This window comes from Dipodomys spectabilis, unplaced genomic scaffold (genome assembly GCF_019054845.1).
Source record: "Dipodomys spectabilis isolate Male_0828 unplaced genomic scaffold, ASM1905484v1 ptg000148l, whole genome shotgun sequence".
In the NCBI taxonomy this organism is placed as follows: domain Eukaryota; kingdom Metazoa; phylum Chordata; class Mammalia; order Rodentia; family Heteromyidae; genus Dipodomys; species Dipodomys spectabilis.
In genome coordinates, this window is record NW_024870825.1 from 2,627,331 (window position 1) to 2,651,119 (window position 23,789).

Below are 23,789 nucleotides of genomic sequence, written 5' to 3' on the forward strand. Positions count from 1 at the left end.
CCACAGCAGCACTTCCGGCTTTTTTTTTTCTTTTTTTGCTTATGTGGTGCTGAGGAATCGAACCCAGGGCCTCAGGCATGCAAGGCAAGCGCTCTACCACTGAGCCACCTTCCCAGCCCCGAAACCTAAATTATTACAGAGGTGCATTGGGCTCTCAGAGCAGTTAAATAAGCTTTGTTAGATCATTTTCTGTTGCCAATCAAAATTATGTATACTCTTTAGTAGTTCTATTTAGATGACAGTATTTTGTTAACTAAACTTGGTTTTCTCATACTTCGTTCGGCTGAGGATTTATGGCCCTTCCTTTTTTGTCTGTTTCAAGGCTGGGGGCTTGAACTCGGGGCCTCGTGCGCTCACTTAGCCGTAGTCACTGGAGTCTTGCACTCTGCTTGAGCCACATTTCCACATCCTGCTTTTTTTGTTGGTTAATTACAATAGCTTCTAATCTCCATCCTCAGACCTCAGCCTCCCGAATAGCTAAGAGTACAGGCATCAGCCATCTGGTGCCTGGCTATTTCCTGAGAACATTCAGGATTCAGTAAAACTCATCAAATACTATCTTAGCTCGTTGCCACTTTTTTGATGTTGTTGTTGGTCATGGGGGTTGAACTCTGGGCCTGGGCACTGTCCCTCAGCTCTTCAGCTCAAGGCAAGCGTTCTACTGCTTGAGCCACAGCACCACTTCTGGCTTTCTAGTGGTTTATTGGAGATAAGAATCTCACAGACTTTCCTGCCCAGCTGGTTTTGAACTGTGACCCTCAGATCCCAGCCTCCTGAGTAGCTAGAATTACAGGCCTGAGACACTGGCGCCCAGCTTCCTTGCCACTTTTTTGAAGTCAAGGATTTATAGGAATAGACACTTGTGTTTATATATTGTTACAAAATCTCAGTTATGTTACATGTTATCCACTGCAGTCTCCACAGCAGCCATGGAATGGGAATGGTGAAATCTGAAACTCTAAATAACAAGCAGGAGTTTCTATGAAAGATTTCCAGTCTCTAAAATCTGTTTTTGTTTCAGTAGAGATTTTCAGACATGCTCCTCAAAGAGTTTGGAGGCTTGTATGTGTGTGTGTGTGTGTCCTCCTGCAGTACAGGAGCTTGAACTAAAAGCCTGGGTTCTGTCCCTGAGCCTTTTCTCTCAAGGCTGGTGCTCTACCACTTGAGCCACAGCTCCAATTCCAGTTTTTTGGTGGTTAAAGATAGTTTCAAACTGCCTGCCCCTTCCTATCCCCTCATTTCCAGAAGAGCAGAGTTCAGTTTCATCTGTCTTTCCATTTTAGGCTCTCATTCACAATTAAGTTGGAAGCTGATTTCATAAGTAAAAGCATAAAGCCCACTTCAAAGCTGAGTGAGCACCAGTGACACACCTGGAATCCTAGGTCTCAGGAGGCTGAGATCTCAGGGTTATAGCCAGTCTGAACAGGCAAATCCGAGACTTATCTCCAGTTAACCACCAGAAAACCAGAAGTGGTGCTGTGGCTCAAATGGTAGTGTGCTACCCTTGAGCAAAAGAATTCAGGGACAGTGCCCATGCCCTGAGCTCAACATGACCAACGAAAAAAGAAAAGAAAAGACAAATACTGGAGACCAAGTCGCTCAAAAGGAAAAGAGTTGGGCTGGGAAGGTGGCTCAGTGGTAGGTCCTTGCCTAGCATTCATGAAGCCCTGGGTTCCATTCCTCATTACCATATACACAGAAAAAGCCAGAAGTAGCGCTGTGGCTCAAGTGGTAGAGTGCTAGCCTTGAGCAAAAGAAGGTCAGGGACAGCACCCAGGTTCAAGCCGCAGCATTGGGGGGGAGAGGGGGGAAGGAAGAGTTTTATCTTGGCCCATAGTTTGGAGTCAAAGGTCAGGAAGTTTAGTGAGAACTCTCTGTGGTATCCTAACAGTGTTCATACTAGGGTTAGGGTCACAGACCAGAGGCCAGGCAGGTAGGGTGGGCTGGCCTTATTACAACCCTTCCTTCCGTAATGAATCCATTCCCTCAAGATCTAACCCTCTCCCATGAGTGAGCACCAATGCTTCAGAGGGAGACACCCCAGAACCTAATTACCTTGCACCAGACCATAAAGTTTCCACCATCCACCTTGGTACTGAGAACCAAGCTTCCCACCAGCTGCTGTCTGAACCATGAATTGCAGTGGACATTGAAGAGAGTCGGATTAAGAGCAGGTTGTAAAGAGGTGGGAGCCCTGGTGATTCTCGCCACAGGAGGATTTGGGGGGCAGAACGTCTGAACACCGAGGAGCCAGTTAGTCAGGCCTGACCTGCGTGGTGGCCTCACTCAGTGCACTCTAAGGAAGTCAAATTTAAGCCGGGCACCAGTGGCTCATGCCTGTCATCCTAGCTACTCAGGAGGCTGAGATCTGAGGATCGCAGTTCAAAGCCAGCCTGGGCAGGAAAGTCCATAAGACTTTTACCTCCAATTAACCACTAGCCTTGAGCTTAAGAGCTGAGGGACAGCGCCCAGGCCCAGAGTTCATGCCCCACAACCAACAACAACAACAAAAATCAATTTAGAAAGGACATTGATAACTTGCCCTATTTGAATCTCAGAATGTGTTCACCAGAAGAATATTGATCCAAATGATGTTTAGATTGCCAGGTGAGCTCAACCGATGTAGTACTTGCTGGAGCAGGAATGATGGGCACCAACAATGTGTGTGTGTGTGTGTGTGCGTGCACATGTGTGTGCATGCACACATGTGCCTTGCTGAAACTCAGGGAGCTTCCTACTCTCACTTTACTTTTGCACTCAAGGATGATGCTCTACCACTTGAGTCACACCTCTACCTCCGGCTTTTTAGTAGTTTTATGTAAATAAGAGTCTCATGGATTTTCCTGCTAGGCTGGCTTCAAATCATAGTCTTCAGGTATTATCCTCCTGGGTAGCCAGGATTACAGATGTGAGCTACTAGTGCCCAGCAGTGTGTGAGACTCTTATCTCCAATTAATTTAAAAAAAGCTGGAAGTAGAGATGTGGCTAATGTGGTAAAGCTCGAGCTTTGAGTGGAAAAAGTGAGAGCACAAGTCCCTGAATTCAAGCCCCAGTATAGGTGTGCACACACACACGTGTACACAGACGTACACACATGTGTGCACACATGTGTGCACACACTACCCTTTTTTTTTTCAGGCAGGAAAAGAAGTTTATTTACTGAACTGTTGCCCCCACCGTACATGGTGGAGAGGCATGGACGAAAAGGGACACTGCACTTTGAGAGGCCACAGATGCAGAGGGTGTGAAAATGTAGTCCCGCTCACATAGACGCCTTTTCTAAAATCCCAGAATGAAGACTACACACTTCACCTGCTTTCATCTGTCAGTTGCCTAAAGTTATAAATAGATGTCAAGCTCATCCCTCTTCTTTTAGCAGAGAAGGGTCACATTACAGGGGGCAAAGCGAAACGATAAAATGAGTGTCGGGATTTTTCGGTGTCAGCCATCCCTACTCTCTCTCTCTCTCTCTCTCTATCTCTCTCTGTCGTGCTCTCCTAGAACCAAGGAGCCTTAGCAACAATGCCTCTGTTCAAACTGCCAGGTAGGTGTGCAGAAGAAGCGTTTGGAGAGCTCTGGTCCTATCATCTCAGTTTTGATAGTTCTGTACGTACGGCTCAGAATAACTTGAATAACACAGTTCAGGAGGAGGCAGAACAGCCTGTGTCTTTGTTTGCTTTCGTTTGGGAGGAGGTTGAGCTCCCGTAGGAAGCTGTGAGCTGGTTAAGGTATATGCTGCTAGTTTAAGCAAAATCTGGGCTGTAACATTTCTGAGAGGAGCTATATGCAATGTCTCTAGCTGAATAGTTCATGAGCACCAGACCTCCATGCATTCGGGTGGATTTACAACCCTGGGTTGGTAACAGAGTAGTTAAAAAATAGCAGTCATAAGTATGTTTCACTATAGAAAGCAATGCATGTGTCATGTGAAATAAAAGAAAAATTACACTGAAAATGAAAGTAATAAACTCCTTTAGAAAAATTGGAAAATAGAATTGAGGCTATGACTCAGGTAGTAGAGTACTACTTAGTGAGTGTGAGACATGGAGTTCAAAGCCTAGCAACACCATCAAATGATAAAATTTAAAAAAAAAAAACAAAAACAGGCACCCGTGGCTCACGCCTATAATCCTAGCCACTCAGGAGGCTGAGATCTGAGGATCGCAGTTCAAAGCCAGCCCATGCAGGAAAGTCTGTAAGACTGACTCTTTTGTTTTTTTGTTTATTTATTTATTTATTTATTTTGTTGGTCATGGGGCTTGAACTCTGGGCCTGGGCGCTGTCCCTCAGCTATTCAGCTCAAGGCTAGCACCCTACCACTTGAGCCACAGCGCCACTTCTGGTTTTCTAGTGGTTTATTGGAGATAAGAGTCTCAGGGACCTAGAGCTGGAAGTAGCTAGGATTACAGGTGTGAGCCACCGGAGCCTGGCGTCCTCAAGACTCTTATCTCCAATTAATCACAGAAAAAACTGACAATGGCACTGTGGCTCAAGTGGTAGAACTCTAGCCTTGAGCAAAAAGGGGCTCAGGTACAGTGCCCCCAGGCCCAGAGTTCAAGCCCCAGGACTGGCAAAAAGAAAAGAAAAGAAACACAAAACAGGAACAAAACAAACCAGGATCTGGGTGTGATGGCTCACACTTGGAATCCTAGCTAATCAAGAGACTGAGATCTGAAGATCAGGGTTTGAAGCCAGCCTGGGCTGGCTTCCAGTTAACCACCAAAAAGATGGAAGTGGAGCTGTGGCTCAAGTGGTAGAATGCTAGTCTTGAGTAAAAAGCTAACTGAGACTCAAGGCCCTGAGTTCAAGCCCCAGTACTGACACAATAAATTAGATAGATAGATAGATAAACAGACAGACAGATGTATTCCAGTGTTTCTGACAGCAGCAAACTGTAGAGAAGTAGAAGCCTATTCTGGAACCATGTCTCTTTTGTGTGTAGTCTGTATGTTTGTATTCCAAAGCACTAGCAAAAGCTACCCTGACTTCTGACAATTGTTCATATATTGTACTTTGTTTTATTTTACCTCATACAGCAGAAGGAAAACGTGAGTACCTTAGACTATTTTTTTACTGCCATTTGCCAGAATATCAATGAAAGAAGTGATATTTTTCCTTAATTCAGAAGCATGGTTATTTCTCATCAGTGTTTATTCAATTACACCATTCAAACAATAAAGATTAAGCCTGGTGCCTATGGCTCATATTCGTAATCCCAGATACTCAGGCTGAAGTCTGACGCTCACTCTTGGAACCTAGCTTGAACAAATCTGAGACACTTACCACCAATTAATCTTGAATTAATAATGGTTAAATTATAGAGCTCCAGCCTTGAGCAAAAAAGCCAAGCCAAGAGCACGAAGCCCTGAGTTCAAACCCTAGTATTGACTTACAAAGAAATTGAAAAGTAAACAAAGCTTAATAATGACTGTAAAAAAAAATCCACACTTTCTTGGGTTGTAAAACCTACAAAAATTAAAACAATGCAAAATACCCACTATGTTTTAAAGAGATCCCATAGGGCACTTAATTGACATTTTGAAATCAAACACCACAGATCTGCCGAGGGGAGTTTATTGAGTCTAGTTTTAAATAATCCTCAAGTGTATTGGAAAAAGATTTTCTGTTATCAATTTTTGTGACTAGTTAAAATCAAAGCTCATTTTAGATAGTACTCTCGCTTCATTGTCTGCTCCCACGATCTAAATTCCTGATGTATGTCATTTACTGACCGGTGGTGGGGCTGCCTCTGTTTCCCCTCTGACATGAGCCGAGGCAGAGGCCAGGCCTCCAAGGCAGTCTTGTCCACACGTTAGTGCACACTGTGGAGAAATACACCTGCTTTTCTGGATGGGGTGGCTGGAGATGGAAGCATGATGATCTGCTCTCGAGGGCCTGGTACCTCTTCATGGTAGTCACCTGGTTTCTGAGTGGTAGTACATGGCTTTTGGAGGTCTGTCCTGAGGAAGCTTCATAACAACTTCCCAGAGCTGACTTACTAACCCTCTCCTCGTGAGGCTGAGCACCTAGTGCCCTGTGCTTGAGGCCATCTTGTCACCGGCATCTCCTCTCCACTCCAAACCAGAGTTCTGCTCCCTCGTCCTGCTCCCCCTCCCCATTCTTTATCCAAATACGGATATTTTATCCTCAAAATGTTGCTACGCAGGCTGGGAATGTGGCTTAGTGGTATAGTGCTAGCCTTGAGCAAAAAGCTGGGGGACAGTGCCCAGGCCCCGAGTTCAAGCATCAGGACTGGGAAGGAAAAAATTCGCCACACAGACATCCATCCCATTATCTCAAGCAACAACAGCAAGAAGAATGAGTACCCATCTGTGCAAACCTACAGGACTCTTTCTCCTTGCTGAACTCAGTCTGTCACTTGACTGTATCAACTCATCCTTGAAAACACTAGCTTCCTCTTCCTTCCATGTCCACCGTCCCGCCTCCCTTCACCGCCACTGCTCCCAGAAGTATTTTTGAAAGGCGAGGCTCTCAAATTAGGGGTTCGGTTTCATGAGGTTGAAATAGCCACTTGGTTCACTGGAAAGAAATATCAACCATGTACTTTTCCATAAACTAACTTTTGAGAGCAGCATTTCTACTTTTCAGCTGTTTAGAGTGGTTCCAAAAGACATGATCTTAGTGTAGAGCAAGGACAGGGCTGCATGGGACTATGACACAGATAGGGAGAGGTGGTTCGGGACATGCAAACCAACAGGATTTGTGTCGGGACCCGGTGCTGCACCTCCTGAGCATTCAGGTCCAGATGAAGATTCTGTGCTGTTGTCATCCTCATCATGGTGACTGGCTGGCCGCTCCCTGTGTGCCCTTCTCAGTGCACAACGCCTTCCCTCACAGCATGCCATGCACTCTTAGCAAGCGAGCGCCTACTTGGAATGCTTGTGGGACAGCGCTATTTCTGGGAGTGGTTGGCAGGGGGGAAGGCCTTTTTCCCCATCAGCTGCCTGCTTAGTCATTCTGTTCATTTCTCTGTGGACCATGGTGCTTGCCGATGAGCTACTAACTGCCTCCCAAGATGCTTTCCATGGTCAGGCCCAGGCAGGCCTCTGCACTCAGTTGGACTGGCAGGACACTAACACGGATCTCACCTGATGGCCGGGGGACAACGTTCTGGGTGGGAGCCAGGGGTTAATACACATGCTTCCTCAGGTTCTAAGTCACACCAGCCATCCCTGTCTTAATGGCTCAAAACAAACCTCAAACTCCAGTGCTGCCAATCACATCCTTCCGTTGAACCTGGCATTTCACTCTCCTTATGGCACTTCGACATGCATTAATTAATGATCACCCTCAGTGTCTGACAGCCCGCAGGTGTGAGCACCCTGCTCTGCAGACAACCAGACCAGAATAACCCGGCACAGGTGGCTCACGTCTGTAATCCCAGCTACTCAGGGGGCTGAGATCTGAGGATTGTGATTCAAAGCCAGCCTGATCAGAAAAGTGTGAGACTCTAATCTCTCATTAACCAGCAAAAAGCCAGAAGTAGAGTGTGGGTCAAGTAGTAGAGCACCTGCCTTGACTGAAAAAGCCAAGCAAGAGCTGGAGGTCCTGAGTTCAGACGCCCAGTAATCAGCCCAAAGTGTGGGGGAGGGTGGGAGGGGAGTATGAACACTAATGTTCGACAACCTCTTGCAGAAATCGATGATGCAATGCGCAGCTTTGCTGAGAAGGTCTTTGCCTCCGAGGTGAAGGATGAGGGAGGCCGGCATGAGCTCTCTCCCTTTGATGTGGACGAGATCTGTCCAATCTCTCTCCGGGAGATGCAGGCACACATGCTCCACATGGAGACTGTGTCGGTCTCCATGGAGGGCAGGAGGTGGGTAAGGGAAGGAGGGAGGGAGGGCCAGAGGAGGGGTGGGGAGGGCCCCAGGCAGGAAGTTGGGGCAGGCAGGCCTCGGGCTCTCCATCCACGGCACCACCCAGGGCACCAGCAGTGGACACAGAGGAGCAGCAGTGGGTCACCTCCTGACCCACCGGAGGCTCCTGTGCCATGCACACTGGGTGTGCACGTGCTCACCATGGAGATGGGAGTGGGCACCCAGCCTCAGTGGGCTGCATGCTGGGTGGTGGAAGGTGCTGTGCCTGGGCGCCATGGCCATGCTCCGGGCAGCGCCCCACCTCCCCATTCACCGCCACCTGCAATGAAGACTGCAGAGCTGACCCTTGTTCTTCAATTCCAAATGCAGAAAAAAGCGTTTCCAGGGGCGGAAGACTGTGAACCTGTCCATTCCTCAGAGCGAGACGTCGTCCACCCAGCTGTCCCACATCGACGACTTCATCTCCTCCTCTCCCACCTACCAGGAAGTGCCGGACTTCCAGAGGGTGCAGATCACAGGCGACTACGCCTCTGGGGTGAGGGGTTCTGACTGTGGGAAGCACAGTGCAGTCCTCCCTTGCAGCTCCATCATCCTCCCTTCCCACCGGCTCCTCCACTGGTGAACTCCAGCAGCGGCAAGGAATGGCTTACATTCCCACACTGCCATCCCCAGCCCTGGGCTGGTCTTGCTGGCACTGCTGTAAGACAGGAAAGGAGGTCCCAAGAGTCCCAGGGGTGCCTAGCAGGGGCACGTCCTCTGGCAGCCAAGGGGACGGGGACAGGCTTCAGGTAGCATCCATCAACTAAAGAGAAGCAGATCTGAGAAGGAGAAAGGAAGCCAAGGTGCTGTGGCTCACACCTGTCCTCCTAGCTACTCAGGAGGCTGAGATCTGAGGGTTGACGTTTGAAGCCAGCCCAGGCAGACAAATGTGAGAGACCTGTATTTCTAGTGAACCAGCAAAAAGCTCCTAAAGTGGTGCTGTGGCTCCAATAGTAGAGTGCCATTGCCATGTGGGGAAAATCCAAGCAAGAAGGAGGAGGAAGAGAAGGAAGAGGAGGAGGAAAAAGGCTGGGGGAAAAAGAAAGACAAGAGGTCAGTAACAGAGGTTTTTGTTTTCTGCCCCAGTGAATGCTGGGATTTCAGGGCAGACCAGGCGCTCTTGCAGTAGATGCCAGGGGCACAGGATGGGAGGCCTCAGTCACAGCCACCTGCCCACCCATCCCCCCAACAGATGGCCAAGGAATAAATCTCTGCCCCTCGGGTTTGCAGCGTCAGCCCGTCTTGGTGAAGCTGCCATTGAGCCACGGGTCCCTGCTCCAAATATAGCTCTGCCGAGCAGCCTGGAGCCCCTCTCATGTAACCCGCCATTCAGGCCACCTCCACATGCCAGAGCAATGAAACCAAGCAGTGCTCGCTTCTCCTTATGGGACCAGGGTGGTCTACAGACAATAGGGCTTTAGATACTCAACAGTCGTGATAAGTCCATGGGACTTTGGAGGAGGCAGGAGTTCAAAAGAACATAAAGAAATGAGTGGATTGCTAGGTACTGCTGCCTCACCCTAGATCTGTCACCCTAGATGCTCAGAGGCTGAGATCCAGAGGATCTCCACCCAACGCCAACCCAGGCAGAAATATCCAAGAGACTTCATCTCAAACCAGCAAAAAGCTGCACAAAAAGGTGTGACTCACTTGGTGGAACACCAACTGAGCAAGCAAGCCAAGCGAGCAAAAGACCCTGAGTTCAAACCCCAGGACTGGCAAAAAAAAAAAAAAGTGTGTGTCTCCTTGTTCGGGGCTGCACTGACCCTGAGACGTCTCCCTGACAGGTGGCAGTGGAGGATTTTGAGGTGGTGTGTCAGGGGCTGTATCGAGCGCTGTGTATCCGGGAGAAGTACATGCGCAAGTCCTCGCAGAGGTTCCCCAAGACCCCATCCAAGTACCTGAGGAACATTGATGGCAAAGCATGGGTGGCCACAGAGAGCTTCTACCCAGGTAACCGGCCCCTGTGTCACCCTCGCCGGGAAGAGAGGCTCTGGGTTAACTAACTCGGACTGGATTTTAAATAAGCTACCCAAGTCTGGCAATGGAGGCCTAGCTGCTCAGGAGGCTGAGATCCCAGGTTCAAAGCTAGCCTGGGCAGCCAAGTTCATGAGACTCTTATCTTCAATTAACCACCAAAAAGCTGAGGGGAGGAGGGGGAAGGACGCGTAGCAGGTAGAACGGTGGCTCAAGTGTTAGAGCACTAATCTTGAGTGAAAAAGCCAAGGGACAGAGCCTAGGCCCTGAGTTCAAGCCCCAGCACCAACACAGAATAAACAAACAAGCCTCTAGACTTGTGCATGAAAGTTTTATGGTAGTTTGTTGTTGTGGAGTCACTGGAGGTAAGAGTCCCATCAATTTGTTTTCCTCGGCTGGCTTTGAAATGAGATCCTCAGATCTCAGCCCCAGGTAGGATTACAGGCTTGAGCCACAGGCCCCTCCCAGGAGAGGTGACTTTCTGATGTTTTCCTTGGGCCCAGGAGAAAGCCATGTGAGCGACTGTGTCCTCGGACCACAAGAGGCTGACGGTGCGGAATGCGCTCCTGGCCTTCAGGGCTGAAGCTGTCAACAGGGGAAGGAAGCAGACATTAACCCACTTAATCCTTTTGAAAATCCTTAGGTAGACATCACATACCTGGCAAACGTCTTCAAAATAAGAATCAACCCGTGTAAGGGGAGTAGACTGTATTTCCCTTTATAGTCTGACCACTCCGTGTGGAGGACACAGTGTTTGTAGGGGAATGGAATCCCTTCGGGTGATACAAGAAGGTGATTACAGGTCACGTAGAAGGGTTTTACAGATAGGTGCCGGTAGCTCACACCTGTCATCTCAGCTACTTAGGAAGATCTGAGGATCTCAGCTCAAAGCTAGCCTGGGCAGACAAATCCAAGAGACTCTTATCTCCAATTAACTATCAAAAAGGTGGAAGTTTGGGCTGGGAAGGTGGTTCAGTGGTAGAGTGCTTGCCTTGCATGCATGAGGCCCTGGGTTCAATTCCTCAGCACCGCATAAGCAGAAAAAGCCAGAAGTAGCACTGTGGCTCAAGAAGTGGAGCACTAGCCTTGAGCTGAAGAGCTGAGGGACAGCACCCAGGCCCAGAGTTCAAGTCCCCATGACCACAAAAAAAAAAATCCTTCCAAGTGAAAATACCTTTCAGTTTAGAAAACCTGTCTTCTTTTTTTTTTTGTCGGCCATGGGGCTTGAACTCTGGGCCTGGGAGCTGTCCCTCAGCTCTTCAGCTCAAGGCAAACGCTCTACCACTTGAGCTACAGCGCCACTTCCGGTTTTCTGGTGGTTTATTGGAGATAGAAGTCTCACAGCATCTCCTGCCCAGGCTGGCTTTGAACCACGATCCTCAGATCTCAGCCTCCTGAGTAGCTAGGATTACAGGCGCCCAGCTTAGAAAACCTGTCTTCTAAAAAACAAAAACAAAAACGGAAGTGGCACTGTGGCTCAAGTGGTAGAGCGCTAGCCTTGAGCTGAAGAGCTGAGGGACAGTGCCCAGGCCCAGAGTTCAGGCCCCACAACTGGCAAAAAAAAAAAAAGGGGGGGGAGTGGAAGTAGAGGTGTAGCTTAAGTGATAGAGCATCAGCTTAAATGAAAAAGACAAGTCAGAGCCCTGACTTTGAGCCTTAATACTGACACATACTAACACACAACATTTCTATCCAAATACCTTGGTTTAGGGAGACGTCTGACATTTGTGTGTGTGTGTGTGTGTGTGTGTGTGTGTGTGTCTGTGTCTGTGTGTGTGTCTGTGTCTATGTGTCTGTGTGTCTGTGTGTCTGTGTGTCTGTGTGTGTGCTTGCGTGCACATGCATGAGCTATAAGGGGACTTGAGCTCAGGGCCTGGCGCTGTCCCTTAGCTTTATCTGCTCAAGGCTGGTGCTCTACCACTTGAGCCACATTTCTATTTTGGCTTTTTGCTGGTTAACTAGAAATAAGTCTCACAGACTTTCCTGCACAGACAGGATTAGAACCTTGATCCTCAGATCTCAGTCTCCTGAGTAGCTAGGATTACAGATGTGAGCCACTGGCATCTGGCAGAGTCACTTTGGAAAAATTAATGTGAAAACACACAAAATAAAGTTGGATAATGACAACATATGGAGGATGGGATACCAAATAAGGAGATAAGCAGCATTTCGCGTTTTATTTTTCTGTGATCATTACCTCCAGTGCTGATATGTGACTGTGCTTTAGTCTTCACCCCTCCCCCAAAGAAGGGAGAAGACCCTTTCCGCACCGATGACCTTCCGGCCAACCTAGGCTGTCACCTCCAGATGAAGGGTGGCGTGGTTTACATCTATCCCAACGAAGCAGCGGCCAGCAAGAACGAGCCCACACCATACCCATACCCCAACCTGGATGAGTTCTTGGATGACATGAACTTCCTGCTTGCCTTAATTGCCCAAGGGCCAGTGTAAGTGCTTGCTTCCGAGCCCTGTCAGTGTCCTGCTCACCTTGTCCAAACACACTCCAAACCCTTCGTGTAGATTGTTTCTCTTCACGACGGCTTTATGTGGAATTTTTAATTTATATATATATATTATAATTGTTACTGAGATTCCACATATTTCACAATATTGTGGGATAGTGATATTAAGTTAAAGTCACAAGCACATTTTAACCTTCACAAGGCAAATTTCATTATCTTGGTCTATAAAGTTTGTGAATTCTATGAGCTTTGACAATACAGCTATTTCTTCCACATCAGGTGATTTATACATTTCTTTCTTTTTGCTGTTTCCTCTTTCCCTCTAATTCCCTCCGTCCCATCACTGCCATTGAGTTACTTAGTTCATTTTCATCAATGTCCAGTGCAGCTGATGGGCCCCTCAGTTGTATATTTTCCTGTTTCCCTCTGATTCTGTGCCCTCCTTCTAGCTTCCCTCAGATGTGCATATATATATATATATATATATATATATATATATATATATATATATATATACACACACACATATGTGTGTGTGTGCATCATATATATATGGTCAAGAACATGGGATCATTTAGTAAGGATATGACAAAATGAGTGGAGGTCTTTTATTTCTCAAGTCCTGTTTATGTTGTCATGTCTCCTTGCATTTTGAATTTAACATCCACATATCAGGGAGACCATGTGCCATTTGCCTCTCTGTTCTTGACTTTCTTCACTCAAAATGATTTCTTCTAGTTCCATCCATTTCCCTGCGAATGCCATTATTTTGTCCTTTCTAATGGGTGCATAATATTCTATTTGTATAGGTACCACAACTTTTGGGTCCATTCGTCTGTGGTGGGGCATCTGGGTTGTTTCCATATCCTGCCTATTGTGAACAGTACAGCAATGAACATGGGTGTACAGGTGTCCTTGTCATATCCTGGTTTCTGTTGCTCAGGATAGATGCCTAGGAGTGGTATGGCTGGGTCATAGAGGAGGCCTGTATTTAGCTTTCTGAGGTACCAAAATCTGAGGATCTTGATTCAAAGTCAGCCACAGTAGAAAAGTCCACAAGACTCTTATCTCCAATTAACCAGCACAAGAGTAGAGTGGAGCTGTGGCTCAAGTGGTAGAGCAGCATGCTTGAGTGAAAAAGCCAAGAGCATGAGTCCCCAAGTTCAAGCCCCAGTACTGGCACAAAAGAAATGCCTCCAAAGTCCTCCCTCAAATTCTATCCAGCTTTAATGAAAAAAACAGAGCTCAGTAGCCAGCTTGTTAAGGAACCTGAACATCTGATCCCATAGATGTTTCCTGTGGGTCATTTGAGCCATGAGGAACTCGAAGCTGTGGCTGTTTTCTGCATGTTTTGTTTCTGGTTTTTTTAGAATTATGTAATTTTATTTTTCACAGTAAGACCTACACCCACCGGCGCCTAAAGTTCCTCTCATCCAAGTTCCAGGTTCATCAGATGCTGAACGAGATGGATGAGATGAAGGAGCTAAAGAACAACCCACACCGAGACTTCTACAACTGCAGGAAGGTAATTGGCCAGGCAGGGGGGCTGGGGGGCAGCCGGGCAGCCAGGCAGAGAGCCAGGCCCCTCAGAGCTGGGAGTCCTCTTGGAGGACAACACCACTCTCTGATTGATCTAAAACTTCTCCAGGTAGTGAAAGCGAATGGATTATGTCTAAAAGATTAAAAGAATCATTTCTACTAGGCACCCATACCTGTGATCCTAGTTACTTAGGAGGCTGAGCTCTGAGGATCATGGTTCAAAGCCAGCCAAAGCAGAAAGTTTAGAGAAGCTTACCTCCCAGGAAACACCAAAAAGCTAGAAAGGCAGCTGCAGCTCAAGTGATAGCCAGAAAAGCACAAGGAAAATTTGTGGCCATGAGTTCAATCCCAGTAGCAGAACAAAAGAGAAAGAATTTATCTTTTACTTTAAGAAATAACTGAAATGTACTTATGTAACCGTAACCCCTCTGGATATCACCTTAATAACAAGAATAAAATTTTTTTAAATGTATCTACCACATATCCTGTGTCATGGCTTTGGAACAGAACATGATATGTGTGTGTGTGTGTGTGTGTGTATGTGTGTTGGTACTAGGGCTTGAACCCAAGATGTCATGCTTGCTCTGCTGGAACTCTATCATGTGAGCACTGCCTCGAGCCTCGCTGTTTGCTGGTTATGCTGCAGATTTATTCTTGCAGCCTTTTTGTCTGGGCTGGCTGCTAAGAGTTCTCCAGATCTCAGCCTCCCACATTGTTGGGATCCCAGCTGTAGGCAGTGGATCCCTTGTCTGAGAAGGGAGCTGTAATGGCAGGATTGCTTGCTCAGCATTTCCAGTGGGGAGGATGGGTGTGTAACTCCAGAAGTAAACAGCACACTGCATGTAATCCAGATGCCACGTGTGTGTGTGTGTGTGTGTGTGTGTGTGTGTGTGTGTGTGTATGTCCATTCTGGAGCTTGAACTCAGGGACTTGGTGCTGACCCTTAGTTTTTTCACTCAAGGCTGGTGCTCTATCACTGGAGCCACAGCTCCACTTCTGACTCTTTGGTGGTTTGTTGGATATAAGAGTCTCATGCATGGACTTTCCCGCCGAGGCTGGCTTTGAATCTTGATCCTCAGCTCTCAGCCTCAGGAGTAGCTGGGATTATAAGTGTGAGCCATCGGCCCATTTTCATATCCTGTGACTCACTCCCTTCTCCTGTCTCAGGGTGCTGCAGGTGCCTCAGCCTGTCCCGTGTCCTGGAGCTCACTGCTGGTTTTTTCTCTGTGTACACAGGTGGACACCCACATCCACGCGGCAGCCTGCATGAACCAGAAACATCTCTTGCGCTTTATTAAGAAATCCTACCAGGTGGATGCGGACAGAGTGGTCTATAGCACCAAAGAGAAGAAGCTGACATTAAAGGAGCTTTTTGCTAAATTAAAAATGCATCCGTATGACTTGACAGTTGACTCTCTGGATGTTCACGCTGTAGGTTGGACAGATGTTGTTCCGCTCTCCCTTACTATAGCTCCCCTTTCTCTACCTCGGCTGGCTTTGAGGTCCGCTCACGGCCGCTTGTGCCTGAGTCTACGGCTGGAATCCAGTCTCTTCCATGCCTGAGCCTGTGCCCGTGCTGCCTGGTGACTGCCCGGCCGGCCCTGCCGCTCACGCAGCACCGCTGCTCTTTCCTGATTCAGGGGCGCCAGACGTTCCAGCGCTTCGACAAGTTCAACGACAAGTACAACCCCGTGGGGGCCAGCGAGTTGCGGGACCTCTACCTGAAGACAGACAACTTTATCAACGGGGAGTACTTTGCCACCATCATCAAGGTGGGTGCCCGGCATAGTTCTAGAGGAGGCAGGGGTGGGGCTGGCTTAATCTCTCATCCATTAACCTTTGATGCTTTTCCACCCCCTCTCACATGTGCTGTCTGGAGTGCCCTGCTGTTCAGCCTACGTCCCTCAGGCCTGCCTGCCCGAGGACTGGCATGAGCTCCTGGCTTTGTACTCCCCTCTCTCTCTTCAGGAAGTTGGCACAGACCTGGTAGAGGCCAAGTACCAGCACGCAGAGCCCCGCCTGTCCATCTATGGCCGCAGCCCAGATGAGTGGAGCAAACTCGCCTCCTGGTTTGTCTGCAACCGCATCTACTGCCCCAACATGACATGGATGATCCAGGTCCCCAGGATCTAGTACGTGCCCAACCCCAACACAGCCTGCCCGCCCCCAACATAGCAGGAAGGATGCATGCAGCTGTTGGGTCTCACCTGTAATCCCTGCTACTTACAGGGCTGAGATCTGAGGATCAGCCCAGCCCAGGTGGGAAAATTGGGAGTGACTATTATTCTAATGAACCAGCAAAAATCTGAAATAGGGGTGTGGCTCAAGTGGTAGAGCCAGCCTTGAATGGAAAAAAGCCAAGTGAGAGTATAAGGCATGAACACACACACACACACACACACACACACACACACACACACACATGCATACACACATGCACACACTTGCACACTGTACAGATCACTAGGTCAAAAACCAGTCCTAGGGACTGGATGCTTGGATTTACCCCACATGGTTCAGTGCTCTCTACCAAACAGGAGGAAGGTTATTTCAGTGCAGTTTTCTAGCCGGAAACTAAGAACTGCATATGTTTTAGAACACATACCTTGGTATTTTGTTTTTGGGGTGGGCGGGTCCGGTCGTGGGGCCTGAACTCCGGGCCTGGGCGCTGTCCCTTAGCTCTTCAGCTCAAGGCTAGAGCTCTACCACTTGAGCCACAGCACCACTTCTGGCTTTTTTCTTTTTGCTTATGTGGTGTTGAGGAATCGAACCCAGGGCCTCAGGCATGCAAGGCAAGCGCTCTACCACTGAGCCACCTTCCCAGCCCTTACACCTTGCTATTTTTTTCATGTCCCATGTTCATTTGCACTGAGCAGGGACCTATCTATCCACTGTCTGCCTGATGAGCCCGCATGACCTGGGCTAGCCTGGAACTGGGCGCCCCCTGCCTCAGGCCCAGCTTTACAGGATTGCCATCCCCAGCTCGCCCTCCCCAGAACCCTCCCCACAGGCTGTTGGCTACCTGACCACAGCACTGCAGTGCTCCAAACTGGCTCCTCCATCCCGGAGCTCTTCAGGTTAAGGCTGGCGCTCTACCACTTGAGTCACAGCACCACTTCTGGCTTTTTCTGCTTATATGGTGCTGAGAAATCGAACCCAGGGCCTCATGCATGCGAGGCAAACACTCTACCACTGAGCCACCTTCCCAGTCCCAGCACCCAGAACTTTTATCTAGCTCCTTTCCATACTCTCTGGCACACCCCCACACCCACTCCCCCCTCTCTCCCCCTGGCCCCTTGTATGTGGGGCCTGGGCTTGGTCACTGCATCACACCCTAGCCATGTGGCCTGTGACCTCCCTACGCCTCAAGAGAGGCAAAAATGGTGCCCAAGTCACAACACAGTTCCTAAGAGGACCAGCCTAGGGTTTTTTGGTGGTTAGTTTTTGTTTTTGTTTTTTTTTTTTGCCAGTACTCAGGCTTAAACACAGGGCTTCTTGTTCCACTCAAGGCTAGCACTCTACCACTTGAGTCAAGTTTCCACTCTGGCTTCTGGCTAATTGGAGAAATCAATGTCAGCTTTGTCTGTCCTAGGCTGGCTTTGAACTGTGATCCTCAGATCTCAGTCTCCTGAGCCACTGGCAGCTGCCTAGTTAATACTTTCCATAACTGAGAAAAGTGACTGTGTCACTTGAAGGGCTGAAGCTCGTTGTGACCCCAGAAGGGAGCCCTCGATAACCAACCATGCTGGCTGCCTTTTCCACCACGCACCCCTGAACCTCCAGCATGCCCCTGTTGTGCTCCTCATTCTCTGTAGACAAGATAGGAGCCCCTGGTCTGTTCCTCAGACCAGCCTAAGCTTGAAGCACATTCTGTCCAACTTCAGCGATGCCACCTCCAGATGGACTTTGCAAAGCCAAGAATTTGATAATGACAGCCTTTGTTTTTGTTTTGTTTTTTGCTGGTACTGGACCTTGAACTCAGGGCCTGGCTTCTGTCCTTGAGCCTCTCTGTGCTCAAGGAAGTCACTGTACCACTTTGAGCCACAGTGCCACTTCGGCTTTTTCTGTGTATGTGGTACTGAGGAATCAAACCCAAGGCTTCATGCATGCTCGGCAAGCACTCTACCACTGAGCCACCTTCCCAGCCCATGACAGCCTTCTTGACAGGCATTTGGGAAGAATACAGAGGGCAAATGTGGTCAAGGCATTGTGTGTGTGTGTGTGTGTGTGTGTGTATGCATGTGCATGAGCGCACACCAGTCCTAGGACTTGAACTCAGGGCTTTGCACTCTTACTTGGTGTTTGTGCTCAAGGCTGGTACTCTACCACTTGAGCCACAGCTCCACTTCTGGCTGTTTGCTGGTTAATTGGAAATGAGTTTTCTGCCCAGGCTGGGCTTCAAACTGTGATCCTCAGATCTCAGCCTTCTGAGTAGCCAGGATGACAGGTGTGAGCCACAGATGCCGACTCTGAATCATCATCCCGCAAACAAGTACTTGGTCCTTGATTCCCTACCCTAGAGCCATCAACCCTAAAATGTTTCCTTTATTTATTTATTTATTTATTTTGGGTCTGGTCGTGGGGCCTGAACTCTGGGCCTGGGTGCTGTCCCTCAGCTCTTCAGCTCAAGGCTAGTGCTCTACCACTTGAGCCACAGCGACACTTCTGGCTTTTTTCTTTTTGCTTATGTGGTGCTGAGGAATCGAACCCAGGGCCTCAGGCATGCAAGGCAAGCGCTCTACCACTGAGCCACCTTCCCAGCCCTGTTTCCTTTATTTTTAATTTCCCCTTCTTCTTGCCTTCAGCGATGTATTCCGAACAAAGAATTTCCTGCCACACTTTGGAAAGATGCTGGAGAATATTTTCATGCCAGTGTTCGAAGCCACCATCAATCCCCAGGCTCACCCGGAGCTCAGTGTCTTCCTCAAGCATGTAAGCCTGATCCCTGCACGCAGACCTGCCTGTAGGGAGCTGCTCGGGAACTTATCCCTCCCCACCATGGTTATATCCTTGTGTTTATGTGTTTATACCTCCTCCTTTCTTTGAAAGTTTTCTGTCTTCTATGTTTGTTTGTGCCTGAACAGGGGCTTGAACGCAGGGTCTTACATTCTGGGTTGGCTTTTTCACACAAGGCTGGTACTCTACCATTTGAGCCACAGCTTTTTGCTGGTTAATTATAGACCAGAGTCTCATGGGCTTTCCTATCCAAGCTGGCTTGGAACCTCAAGCCTCAGATCTCAGCCTCCTGGGTAGCTAGCTCACGCCACTGGTACCTGGCCTGAAAGTCTGTTTCTTGACAGATTACTGGCTTTGACAGCGTGGATGATGAGTCCAAACACAGTGGCCACATGTTCTCCTCCAAGAGTCCCAAACCTGAGGACTGGACAATGGAAAAGAATCCATCCTACACTTACTATGCCTACTACATGTATGCAAATATCACCATACTCAATAGCCTGCGAAAGTAAGTACCACCCACCCCGCTGGGGGAGCGGCTCCCTCCAGCTCTTTCCTCCTGCCCTGTGGTTCTCTGTCCAGGGCCTCCACACACCTGTGTGGTATTTCTGATTGGCCTAAACCACATATTTCTTTCCTTAATTTTTCCTTCAGTTTATTCATTTAGGGCCAGGAATAGACACTCTTGTTGCTTTCAGTAACTTACTTATCTTGGATTGGAAATTTAGATATTTGCACTTTTCACTTAGTCAATTTATTATAAAACCTCTTGTATCTTACTCTTCTACATATCTCTGGGTAAGGAACAGATGAAATCATAATGGTTATAATGCCCCAGAAGACAAGTCTGATTCACTCTTATCTCCAATGAACCAGCACAAAGCCAGAAGTAGAGGTGTGGCTCAAGTGGCAGGGCCAGCTGAGAGCAAGAAGGCCAGCAGAGTCTGAGGCCCTGAGTTCAAGCCTCAGTACCTGCACACACGGAAAGGTTTCTAGTCAGATAGTTAAGACAATGATTTCGAATCATGTGTCCCCAAATCCTTACAGTACAGCTGCTCCCTTCCCAACTGTTGATTTTTTGTTTTTTGTTTGGTTGTGGGACTTAAACTCTGGGCCTGGGCACTGTCTCTGAGCTCTTCAGCTCAAGGCTAGTGCTCTACCACTTGAGCCTCAGCACCACTTCCAGCCTTTTCTGTGTATGTGGTGCTGACGAATCGAACCCAGGACCTCATGCTTGCAAGGCAAGCACTCTACCGCTGAGCTTACCTTCCCAGCCCAACTGTTGATTTTTTTTTAGACCCTGCAGTTCCTACAGTGGTTTCCTCTCCGCAGGGAGCGTGGCATGAACACGTTTCTGTTCCGGCCTCACTGTGGAGAAGCTGGGGCTCTCACCCACCTCATGACAGCGTTCATGATAGCGGATAATATCTCTCATGGCCTCAACTTAAAAAAGGTGAGTTGGAGGTGCTTCTTTTTCCTTTTGTGTTTTGTTTTGTTTTGTTTGGGTTGTGGGGTTTGAACTCAGGGCCTGGGTGTTGTCCCTGAGCTCTTTCGCTCAAGGCTAGTGCTCTACCACTTGAACCATAGCACCACTTCTGGGCTTTGAGTGGTTAACTGGAGATTAAGAATCTCATGGATTTTCCTGCCCAGGCTGGCTTGGAATCACAATCCTTAGATCTCAGCCTTCTGAGTAGCTAGGATTACAGGTGTGAGCCACCGGCCCCTTTAGATTGGAGTTGGAGGTATCTTCTTTGCCCTGCTACTGCGGGGTTACAAGTCCTTACCAACACTGGGATCTAATTCATGTAGAGCATAATTTTTTTTTTTTTTGCCAGTCTTGGGTCTTGAACTCAGGGCCTGGGCACTGTCCCTGAGTTTCTTTTGCTCAAGGCTAGCACTCTACCACTTGCCAGCTTTTTCTGTGTATGTGGTACTGAGGAGGGCTTATGCATGCTAGGCAAGCACTCTACCACTGAGCGTAAGTTTTTCAGTTAGGCACTGGTGGCTCACACCTGTAATTCCAGCTACTGAGAAGGCTGAGAGCTGAAGATCAAGGTTCAAAGTCAGCTAAGATAGAAAAGTCTGTGGGACTCTTATCTCCAATTATCCAATAGAAAGCCAGAAGTGGAGAAGTGGCTCAAGTGGTAGAGAGGAAAAAGCTAAGGGTCAGAGCCCAGGTCCTGAATTCAAGCCCTAGTTGCTTCTCGAGCTGAGTTAATACAGATCACAAAAGAATTCTAACTCAGACTCTGCCAGGGATAAGTCCGAGGCAGCCTAGCTTCCCCTGAGCTAGATCAGGCCAGATTTCTTGTTAGAGCATGCGTTCGAATGTCTCTTGTAGGAGTCAGAGCTTTCGTGTAGCTAGGAAAAAAGCTCTCAGGGCAGAGTCTTTGAGCTAAGTCAGATAGCCCAGACAAGAGATGGAGCAAATTAAAGCTCAAATTTAACCAACTCTTGAGTGGATTCATACTTCAGAAGATGAATGATGCCAGATACATTTATTTTAAATAGTTTTCATATTAAAAATACTAAAATCCTTCTTTACAAGAGTTAAAGAGCGACTGTGTTGTTGAAAGGGAACCGAGAAGCTGTCTGGGGCACGAGGTTCTGTCTGTCTGTTAATGATTCTCCCCTTTCCTTTCAGAGTGCGGTGTTGCAGTACTTGTTTTTCTTAGCCCAGATTCCCATTGCTATGTCGCCGTTAAGTAACAACAGCCTTTTTCTCGAATATGCCAAAAATCCCTTTCTAGATTTCCTCCAGAAAGGGCTAATGATCTCCCTGTCTACAGATGACCCCATGCAATTCCACTTCACTAAGGTATACATGTGTGATTATTTATCTAGAGCCGTACTGAGGCTTGCGCTCAGGGCCTCAAACTTTTGCTTAGCTTTTTTTGCTCAAGGCTAGCGCTCTACCAGTTGAGCTACAGCTTTACTTCTAGCTTTTGGGGGTTCACTGGAGATAGTCTCTTGGACTTTTCCTGCCGAGGCTGGCTTTGAACTCAGATCCTCAGCTCTCAGCCTCCTGAGTAGCTGGCATGACAGGTATGAGCTACTGGTGCCTGCCTTACATGTGAGATCTTGAGCAATACAAGTATGTTTTACTGAGCCATTATTTTCCACCCTAAACATGAAAGCCAAATGAAGATACTTCATTATTGTCGTTGTGAGGTACATATCATTTCTTTTGTTAATGCATTCTTCCTCTCTTTCTCTACTTAAAAATTACTGCAGGAGCCCCTGATGGAGGAATACGCCATTGCTGCCCAGGTCTTCAAGCTGAGCACCTGTGACATGTGCGAAGTAGCGAGAAACAGTGTTCTGCAGTGCGGGCTTTCTCACCAGGTATATCTGTCCTTAACTGGCTCCTCCTCTGGATGGAGAGTCTGATGACTTGAATACTGGAAAATCAGTTGGGGACACACATACAGAAAAGCTGTCCTATGGGCTGGGCACAATGGTTCACATCTGTAGTCTTAGGTGCTTGGGAGGCAGAGATAGGATGATCACCATTCCAGGCTAGTCTAACATTCTTGACAGTTAACTGGAGGTAGAGTCTTTCCGACTTTTCTGCCTGGGCTGGCTTCAAATGGCGATCCTCAGATCTCTGTGTCCTGAGAAAGTAGGCCTACAGGAGTAGGACGCAGATGCTAGCCTGGGAGATGCAATCACTGCCTGCATCAAGGTTAAAAGCAACAACAATCTGCTTCCGTGTATCTTGCAGGAGAAAGTCAAGTTTCTGGGTGACAATTACCTTGAGGAAGGACCACTTGGCAACGACATCCGGAGAACAAACGTGGCCCAGATCCGCATGGCCTATCGCTACGAGACCTGGTGTTATGAGCTCAATTTAATGGCAGAGGGCCTTAAATCCCCAGAATAAAGTAAATAAGTTATACCAGGCATGACATTTCTGCTGTGGTGTCTCAATCAGCACTGGTTATCGAATCCCTATTAGAAGCCCAGGATTAAATAAGATGCTTCACAGATACAATTTCACTTAATCTTTTCCATAACTTTATAAAGCAGATATTGTGAGAAAGGTGAATAAAGTTAGTAAGGCTAACCACTCAGACAAGAAAACACCTATTGACAACTAGGTTTGTCTGATTCCAGAAGCTCTGTAACTTTCAGGAATAACTGTTATCAAAGCCAGATAAAGCTGGCACCTATGGCTCACACCTGTACTCTTAGCTCCTCAGGAAGCTGAGATCTGAGGATCTGTTGAAAGCCAGCCTGGGCAGAAAAGTCTGTGTGAAGTCGGGCACTGGTGGCTCACAACTGTAATCTTAGCTACTCAAGGAGGCTGATGTCTGAGGATCACGGTTCAAAGCCAGCCTAGGCAGGAAAGTCTGTGAGACTCTTATCTCCAATGAACCACCAGGAAATGGGAAGTGGCTCAAATGGTAGAGTGCTAGCCTTGAGCTAAAGAGCTGAGGGCCAGCACCCAGGCCTAGAGTTCAAACCCCACAACTGACAAAAAAGAAAAAAGAAAGAAAAAAAGAGAGAGAGAGAGGGAGGGAGGGAGGAAGGAAGGAAAAGTTCATGTGACTTCATCTTCAATTAACCACAAAAAAAACAAAAACAAAAACAAAACAGAAGTTGAGCTGTGGCTTAAGTAGTAAAAATGCCTAACAAGAGAAAGCAGGCCTTGAGTTCAAACCCAACTACCAGAACAAAAAAAGCCAACTACAAATGCATGCGAATGCCTTGATACTGAGAAAGTACAGGGTTTTAATTAATAGAATCAAACCTCATTAAGGCACTCAGAATCATTTTAAAGCTCTTTGACACAGAAGTATAGTGGCACAGACCAAGAGAGAATGGGTACTTGCCAATATAGACATCAGCATTTATGAGTCCTTCTTGGGGAGGATTTGTCTCAGAAGGGTATTCTCAAAGTTACACAAATAACTTTCCAGCAGTATACCTATTACTCTTTAGGAGAAACTCCAGATATCCAGATTCTATTTCCACA

General features: G+C 47.8%; 1 protein-coding gene across 2 annotated transcripts; it reads left to right on the forward strand.

Annotated features, from left to right (window-relative positions):
• Positions 1–3,522: 3,522 nt before the first annotated feature.
• Positions 3,523–22,694, forward strand: Ampd1 (adenosine monophosphate deaminase 1). Of its 2 annotated transcripts, XM_042692330.1 has the most exons (16): positions 3,523–3,544; positions 5,037–5,048; positions 7,657–7,837; positions 8,208–8,373; positions 9,665–9,830; positions 12,082–12,301; positions 13,712–13,841; positions 15,092–15,286; positions 15,496–15,627; positions 15,824–15,987; positions 18,661–18,787; positions 19,156–19,319; positions 20,144–20,264; positions 21,456–21,629; positions 22,046–22,156; positions 22,536–22,694. In XM_042692330.1, the coding sequence occupies exons 1-16, from the start codon at positions 3,523–3,525 to the stop codon at positions 22,692–22,694; spliced, it is 2,244 nt and encodes a 747-aa protein (XP_042548264.1). The 2 variants fall into 2 exon arrangements, with proteins under 2 accessions (XP_042548264.1, XP_042548263.1); XM_042692329.1 differs by lacking the exon at positions 5,037–5,048.
• The last annotated feature ends 1,095 nt before the right edge of the window (positions 22,695–23,789 follow it).